Source organism: Penaeus vannamei, chromosome 30 (genome assembly GCF_042767895.1).
Source record: "Penaeus vannamei isolate JL-2024 chromosome 30, ASM4276789v1, whole genome shotgun sequence".
Taxonomy (NCBI): Eukaryota; Metazoa; Arthropoda; class Malacostraca; order Decapoda; family Penaeidae; genus Penaeus; species Penaeus vannamei.
Genome location: NC_091578.1, coordinates 10,950,590 through 10,959,074, shown reverse-complemented (window position 1 = coordinate 10,959,074; position 8,485 = coordinate 10,950,590). Strand labels below are relative to the sequence as shown.

Below are 8,485 nucleotides of genomic sequence, written 5' to 3'. Positions count from 1 at the left end.
TCTCTCTCTCTCTCTCTAACCTAACCTAACCTATCTATCTATCTATCTATCTATCTATATTTTTTTCTTCTTTTTAATCACTCATTTTTCTTTTCTTTTTTTTTCTAATGTGCTTGGTCCAGGAAGTGCCATCAAAGTCGTCCCTGACCGCAAAGTAGTATGAAGGGAGATTCCTGGTAATATCAGACAGCGGAAAATCTCGAGGTGACTGCATCGTTACGCAAGGATGACTACCTGGTGTGTCCTAACGCTTGAATGAATCGGAACTTTGCCGTTGCTGTGGTCCTGCGCATGTGTAAAAAAAAAAATAAGTTGCGTGTTCCATTGTGAGGTTTTCGGATTATGATGAAATCGGTGATATTACTTGTTATTCTTGTGATGATTAGAGAGGTGGTTGTTTGTTGTTGTTTTTCTTTCTTGGTTTTGTGTCTTGATGTTTATCGCTAATGTCATTATCCCTTCCATAACGATAATTCACAAGGATTGTAATTTTGTAAAATATGATTGTCATTATCACCTGGTATTACAGCTATTCTTTGTAACGTTATGTATGCCTCTAGCTATTGTTACCTTGTTCTTAATAATTCTTCTCTTTTTCCATACCTTATTCTTAACCGTTCTTCTCTCTTTCATTACCTTGTTCATAACCGTTCTTCTCTCTTTCGTTACCTTGTTCTTAATCGTTCTTCTCTCTTTCCTTACCTTGTTCTTACCCGTTCTTCTCTCTTCCGTAGGGTGTGGAGTCGCCCCCCGGGTCACCATGGCCCCTGCCCCACCACTGGAGACAGGACCCCCGCCAAGTCACCATAGACCCAAGTACCTTCACCATAACCGCCAACTTGAAAGGCTGTGACGTCATCGATGCAGCAGTCGAGAGGTAGGCCTATGCCGAAAAGGAATATATGACAAATTGTTACATTGATAGAGGTTGAAAGAGACTGCCACCGTAACTGAACGGAACTTGCAGTAGATTTTCTGAACGTCAAATTCAGTTGCTATAAAACATCACATTCACTGGTAATTGTTGTCTCCCCGTGTATTGTTCCCTGTAATTCTAATCATATAAGTTTGATGTATTTATTTCATTATTATTTATCCGTTATGACAAGTAGCGTAATACAGTTATAAAGAAATGTATTTAGATATACCCACCGTAGTAGGTGTACACTTCCTGGCATGTGATCACGAATTATCTAGTTGTAAAAAAAAAAAAAAAAAAATCTTACAGCTAAAGTATCTATCAACACATTTATCTTTCTCGCAGGTATCACAGTCTGACCTTGATTGACCCAGAAGCCACCCCTGACCCAAGCCTGCCCGTATTACCCTCGTTGGTGGTGACCGTGGCCTCTGACTGTGACCACACGCCGCACCTGAACCTCCAGCCGGATTATGAGGCTTGTAAGCTGCTACTTGTTTGTAACTTGTTCAGTGGGAAAGGGACGAGGAAAGGGAGAACGGGAAGGGAGCGAGGTGAGAGAGGAAGGGAGGATGGAGGTAGCGAAGGAGAGGGGGGGAGCATGTGGGGAAGGAGGAGGAAGAAGAGGAAGAGAGGGAGAATGAAGAGCATGAGGAGAGGGAGAGAGAGAGAGGGAATGTTAAGGTATGGTGTATATTAACTATTAGAGTTTGTGGGTTTCAAAGTCCATGAAATTCCATGGTTTTTATTCAAGAAGTCTCCTGACTAAAACAAAAAACAGAGACAATGAACGAAAAGAAACAATCTAGAGACTGATAGACATAACGTAATTACTCGCAGTGAAGAAAAGATTCATCTTTAAAATGGGAAAGGAAAAAGATTGGACTGCAGATTAAGATATCAAACATAATGAGAATATAGAACGGAAGCGGCAGAACAGTCGACAATAAAAGAAAACGGAGGAGAGAGAGAGAGAGATCTGACGATATCAGCGGGAGAATGATGCAAGGAACTGCATGTCGTAAAATGCACAAGCAAGGGTTACAACAAAGGGAAACGATGGTGTTATGTAAGGAGGGATGTTTACTAAAGGGTTAAACGAAGGATTATGGGGTAAGTGTTTGTTAATGGAGTGTGGCGGGGAGGGGGGGGGTAAGGGGAGGGGGATGAGGGAGAAAGGGATGGTGTGGGGGAGGGAGAGCGCCGAAATGGAGAGTAAGAGAAAGTGGCAGGCTAAAGGAGAAAGTTAAAAGAAGAGGAGATAGAAGCTGACGTAATGCGAAGGAGGGAGGGAGCGAGGAGAGGAGAAAGGTAGGCAGAGAGGGAGAGGAGAAAGGTAGGCAGAGAGTGAGGGAGGGATTGAGGCAAAGAGAGAGAGTGGGAGGGAGGAAGAGAGAGAGGAAGGGGGGAGGGAGGAAGAGAGAGAGGAAGGGGGGAGGGAGGAAAAGAGAGAGGTAGGGAGGGAGAAAGAGAGAGAGGAAGGGGGGAGGTAGAGAGAGAGGGAGTGATTGAGGTAAAGAGAGAGGGAGAAATTGAAGTAAAGAGAGAGGGAGGGAGGGAGTGAGTGATTGAGGCAAAGAGAGAGGGAGAAATTGAGAAATTGAGACAATGGGAGGGAGGGAGGCAGAAAGAGAGGGAAACCGAGTAAGAAGGGGGGTGGGAGGAAGAGAGAGAGAGAGAGAGAGAGAGATACAGAAGTGGGGGGAGAGACAGACAGAGACAGAGGAGAGGGAAAGAAAAAAAAGAGAGCTAATATGGGGAAGACGCACGCAGAAAGGGGGAAAAGAGGGGTACCTGAAGGGAGAAAAGAAGTGGATAAAATGACAAGAGTAGCATCCTCAGGGAGAGGGATAAGCAGGAGCATTCGAGAAGGAGATGAAATGGGCGAAAGGAAGACAGACGTTGGCAGAGAGAGAAGAAAGTGTGGAGCCATTATAAGAAGGGGAGGACTAGAAGCTCTAGCAAGGGAAAACCGTAGAAGACTTAAAGGAATTTTATGAATTCTTATTTTTAGCCTTAATGTTCCTCTTCCCCTTAATTAACCCTGAGCCCCCTGTGTTGCAGATACTCTGGAGGTCTCCGGGCCGGGCGTGGGCGAGAGCGTGGGCGTGGAAGAGGGCCAGATCCAGGTGGTGGGCGAGGGGTCTGCCCGCCTTCAAGCCCCTACAGTGTGGGGCGCCTTGAGAGGACTCGAGACTTTCTCCCAGCTGGTCCACATCACAGAGCGAGATAACCACGTTAGTCCTTATGTTCTGCGTTCTCGTCCTCGTTCTCGTTGCTTTTCCAGTTAATTTTACTGAGAGTTCCAAAGGTTATTTCTCACCCGTGTTCTTTCCGTGTGTTTTTAGTTATATACTTTGTATTGCGTTTTAGCACTGCCTTTTCTGTTTTATTGTATTTTTTTTTACCATTACTTTTTCATTCTATCTTTGCTTCTTCCTTTTATTATAGCCTCGTTTTCCCCATCTCATCATATTTTTCTCCCGTTTTATCATCGTTCTTTCACCCATTTCACCTTACCCTCCGTACCATCCGTTAAATCACCAATCCTCCTATTCCCCATTCGCCAACCTACCACAACGCCCTTTTATCCATCTTTACACGCCCTTTCCCCCTCAGTACACCCTTAACGAGACGCTGATCGAGGACGCACCGAGGTTCCCCCACCGAGGGATCCTACTGGACACCGCCAGACACTTCCTTCCGAAGAACACCATGCTGCAGGTGAGGCCACACATTGGGGATGAGGGGAAGGGGCGGGAGGGAAGGGATGGGGAGTGGGAAGGAGGGAAGGGGAGAGGAAAGGAGAGTTGGAGGGAAGAGGGAACGAAGGAAGAAGATGAAGGGAAGGGGAAGAGAAAGGGATGGGAAGAATGGAAGTGGAAGAAAAAGAGATGGGGAGAAGGGAAGGAGGGTAGGGGAGAAGAAAGAAGAGGATAGGGGGAGAGGGACGGAAGGAATGGGGGAGAAGGGAAGTAGGGAAAGAGAGGGGAGAGGGGAAGGGACAATTTTTTTCTAAGCTATAAACATCATCTTATTCTCCCCAAATTCAGTTTTTTATTTAATTGGTAGCTTAATTTAGTACTCGACTGGTGTTTTGTTTGAATACTTGGATATAATTTTAGTATAAAACATATCCCATTCAAAACCTACAAATCTTGCTCTGTACCAATGTACTATCTTCTCCCAATAGTCAGAAGGAAAGAAAAGGGGAGAAGGAAAGAGAGAGGTAGAGGAAAAGAGGGATGAGGTAAAAAAAAAAAGAGGGTAGAAAATAGGGAGAGTAAAAGAAAGTAGGAGAGGGAAAGAAAGAAGAGAGGAGAGGGACAGGGGAAGAAAGAGAGTGAGAGAAAAAAATAAATTGGGATAAAAGATCTTTCATGTTGCATTGCTGTAATCTGTTTCCTAACCACAGTATTTTCCTTCCAGGTGTTGGACTCAATGTCATGGAATAAGATGAACGTCTTGCACTGGCACATTGTAGACGATCAGAGTTTTCCTTATGAGTCCAAGATCTTCCCAAACCTCACACTTCACGTAAGTTCCTTTTGTGCATTTTATATAGAATAAAATTTATATAAGTGATAAAGAGAGGAGTAAGACATTTCAATCGGTTCTTTTCAGTTTTTAAAGGTTTGTTAGGGCAAGGTTAGCGTCGGGAAAACTAGTCGTTTTTTGTGTCATAGAATATCACACAAGAGGTAAATCTTCATCAAGATCATCAAGGAAGTGGCACCTGTGATCTTTCTAAACAGCCGGGAACCCTGAGTAGATAAATAGAAAGAAATACATCTTTCTAAGCAACTGGGAAACCAGTAAAGATAGAGAGAGAAAAATACACCTTTCTAAATAACCGGGAACCCAGTTAAGATATATAGGGAGAAAATGCAACTGGCAGGCGACTCTGCAAGCAGTTTAACTTTCGACATCCCAGTATCAGTATCATTAGAGAAGCAAATACTCACACTCCCGAGAGACGAAGTCCCTCCAGAGACAAAAGTGTATATCCCCAACTACCTCCAAAGACAAAGCAGTATACCCAACTCCCGCCAGAGACCAATAAGCATATCCCCAACTACCTCCCGAGACAAAAAAGTATGCCTCTAACCCCTCCTTCTCTCTCTCCGCCCAGGGCGCTTACACCCAACGCCACGTATACACTCAGAAGGACGTGACAGACATCGTAGACTACGCCAGGTATCGGGGCATCAGGGTCATCCCCGAGTTTGATACGCCAGGGCATGTCCAAGGCTTCGGCAAGGCATTTTCGCGTAAGTACTGGAGAAGCAAGTCGAACAGGCTGATGTGGGATGCCAGATATAGAAGAGTTTAGGGTTTATTGAGGTGGTTTTACTTAAGGGTTAAATAGGCGAAAATAACGATAATTAAAAAAGCCAAAATGTTTAAAGTGGCAAGACATTTTCGGGGAACTTTAGATCGTGACGGTGTGAAGGGTAGCCATTCGAACAGGTGGATGTGGGACTGTGAGGTTTATTTACAAAATATATAGGGTTTAAGAGAAGAAGCTGCCAAAGTGTTTATTAAGTAAATTTGTGGCTGGTATGTGGATGATTTTGACGATTTCTCGAGAAAATCCATGCTGGTCTTGATCTATTTTGTAACACTAATGCAATTTCGATGTTGTCTTTTTTGTATTGCTGTAAGGTTGGACTGTAAGAAAGATATGAATGTGGGAAAGGAGTCTCTGCACTGCATTCATGAAGCAATATTGATTAGATATTTATGTCAAAAATTAGTAATTATAGGGATAGGAAGTGAGGTTTTTAACTGATTACTTGAGAAATTTTCTACGTATTCTGTTTCCTATAGATTTCTGCTATCTACACATTTGTAACATAAAAAGGCTGGTAGAACAAGGAGAATTTGCAATAGATATAGGTTCTCTCAAAAATTCCACCAGCAAGCAAGAAATTCCTATATAAGAAAGCTTCATTTACGAAAACCTTTTGGGTGTGTTTTCCCGTAGATTTGCTTACCCCGTGTTATGGTGACGGCCAGAACGCGGGGACCCCCAACTACCCCCTCCACGCGGCATATGAGAATTTCGACCCCACTAACCCACAGGTATTTTGGATTCCTTTTTTTTATTATTGACAGTTTATATTTCCGTGAGTATATATGTATATATTGTATACCTGGTATGTATGCAACTTTTAAAAAAAACAGTTTTAGTTGTTAACTGGTGGCAGGTAGTAATCATCACACTGGGTTAGTGCTACATTCTCAAAAGAACTTCAGATTGTAATATTAAGTAAACTTCTCAATTTAGTTATGAAACTTCTCCATACTGTATGTCCAGTTCTACAGTGGGTAACCTCAGTTTCTGTCTTCACTTCTGAATCATATAACAACAGAAAATAATTTGGAGATACTAACAGTTCTAATTTAGACTGACTTTTATTTATCATCTTATTTATTTTCCAGGTTTATGACTTCGTCAAAGCTTTCCTGGTGGACCTGAAACACACGTTCGTAGACGGGTACATTCACTTGGGTCTCGACGAGGTAAAGTAGCTCCTTGTTCTTCAGTGACTTCGTGTCGTCTTCAGAAATCACCTGCTCTGTGACCAAGATAAATTTCCTAGTCAAGAAGATCACGGAAATTTTATAGATTTATTTATTTATATTGTTAATTTATATTCATCCTACCTATCACATGAATGAAGGATTCAGTTGTGACAAACGAGAAAAAGTATGAATGAAAATTAATTTCACAGTGCACGATATATGAAATTACCTCTTCGTTACTATATATTCGTAATTCTATAAATGCGTGATATCGAAAGGTATAGTGCATTTCAGTGCAGTTGATAAATCTAATCCACACTTTTTATTCACATACGAGTAAAAGATTATAAAGTAAGTTGTGCTTCATGATTGAGAATATTTCTTGCAATCTCGAATGTATCTCCTCCCGAAGGTGTTCTTAGCCTGCTGGTTGAGCTCGCCAGTTGTCCGGGCTTTCATGGAACGTCATAACTACACCGAGATTGGCCAGGTCGAGCAGCACTATGTGGACGAGGTGCTAGAGTTGGCTGACCTCACGCCCATCAAATACATTACTTGGCAAGATCCAGCTGACCGGGGCACAAAGGTCGGTTTGGTTATGATTGTGTTAAGTGTCAATTATGTTGTTTTTTTCTTGTTGTTTTCTTTTCATCTTATTTTCTTTTCTTTTTTTTGTAAGTTTTGTAAGTATGTCAAGCGATTAGAAGTTATAGCATTTTTAAAAGAAAATTTAGCTTCGGGAAGTTTGTATTGCTTAGGCCATTTCTCTTTCTCTCTTCTCAGATGGCCAACACGAGCGTAGTGCAAGTATGGAAGGACGTGTCTCTTTCGCCCAACAAGATGCGCGGCTGGAGAGACTATGTCCACGACCTGACGGAGGCTGGCCACCAGATTATCCTCTCCTCCTGCTGGTACATCAACTACATCACCTACGGCCAAGACTGGAGGAACTTCTACAACTGCGACCCCACTGATTTTCAGGGTAAGACTTTCTGGGATTTTGTTTTTGCGTTCGGTGGAGATGTTAGTTTAAAAATTCTCCAAAGACTTGAACCATACCCTGTCGCCCGTCACCAACTGTCATGTGTGGTGTCGAGGTAGCCTTCTTTTCCCGCAAACAGTGGGTGGTGCAAACAGGAGCACAATAAACAAGCAAGAGCATGTTTCCAAACCCGGATTATTATTACTATTTTCATTGGCATTATTATTATCATCATCGTTATTATCATCACTGTCATCATTATTATTATTTTTTTTAATATTACTACTACTGCCACTACTACTACTACCACTGCTACTACTACTACTACTACTACTACTACTACTACTACTACTACTACTACTACTACTACTACTACTACTACTACTACTACTACTAGTACTACTGCCGCTGCTGCTGCTGCTACTGCTGCTGCTGTTGCTGCTGCCATTATTATCATTATTATTATTACTATCATCATCATTATTATTACTATTATTATTATTACCATCATTGTTATCATCATTATTACAATCACCACTACCCAGACACCAAAACCCAACCCACCTCCTCTACACCCTCAGGGACAGCCGAACAGAAATCCCTCGTGCTAGGCGGAGAGGCAGCCATGTGGGGTGAATACGTGGACGCCACAAACCTCCTGCCGAGGCTGTGGCCGAGGGCCTCCGCCGCGGCAGAGCGGTTGTGGTCCCTGCCGGTGAGCGAGGCTCCCTCCACGGACGACGCCGCGTACAGGCTGGACCAGCACCGGTGTAGGATGCTCAGGTAACCGGGAATGAAATGTGTTTGGACTTTTCGGGATTTTCGAGACCTTTCGAGATTTATTAGACCAGGTTTTATCAGATTTTTTATGATATGTTTGACTACGGGATTGATTAGATTTTTCGGGATGTATTAGACTGCGTTATTCAGTAGACTTTTCGGGATTTATTAGACTTTTCAAGATTTGTAAGACTTCGGGATTTATTGATTATGTTATTTATTGATTATTGATATGTTATTTGGAAGAAAAAGAAGAAAAGAAAGACTCATAGAAA

At 42.6% G+C, this 8,485-nt stretch overlaps 2 protein-coding genes across 2 annotated transcripts in view; both read left to right on the top strand.

Moving 5' to 3' along the window:
• LOC138867462 (uncharacterized) overlaps window positions 1-3,210 on the top strand; it is a 13,054-nt gene extending 9,844 nt beyond the window's left edge. Inside the window, exons 5-8 of the mRNA XM_070143295.1 lie at window positions 123-157; window positions 735-877; window positions 1,265-1,401; window positions 2,984-3,210. Of these exons, the coding sequence (XP_069999396.1) occupies window positions 123-157; window positions 735-877; window positions 1,265-1,401; window positions 2,984-3,210 (542 nt within the window). The remainder of the gene's footprint in view (window positions 1-122; window positions 158-734; window positions 878-1,264; window positions 1,402-2,983) is intronic.
• The window catches only part of LOC113813424 (beta-hexosaminidase subunit beta), a 9,625-nt gene continuing 1,875 nt past the window's right edge, over window positions 736-8,485 (top strand). Inside the window, exons 1-11 of the mRNA XM_070143003.1 lie at window positions 736-877; window positions 1,265-1,401; window positions 2,984-3,156; window positions 3,539-3,643; window positions 4,349-4,456; window positions 5,052-5,190; window positions 5,907-6,004; window positions 6,365-6,445; window positions 6,861-7,034; window positions 7,232-7,430; window positions 8,012-8,213. Of these exons, the coding sequence (XP_069999104.1) occupies window positions 3,635-3,643; window positions 4,349-4,456; window positions 5,052-5,190; window positions 5,907-6,004; window positions 6,365-6,445; window positions 6,861-7,034; window positions 7,232-7,430; window positions 8,012-8,213 (1,010 nt within the window). The 5' untranslated portion in view covers window positions 736-877; window positions 1,265-1,401; window positions 2,984-3,156; window positions 3,539-3,634. The remainder of the gene's footprint in view (window positions 878-1,264; window positions 1,402-2,983; window positions 3,157-3,538; window positions 3,644-4,348; window positions 4,457-5,051; window positions 5,191-5,906; window positions 6,005-6,364; window positions 6,446-6,860; window positions 7,035-7,231; window positions 7,431-8,011; window positions 8,214-8,485) is intronic.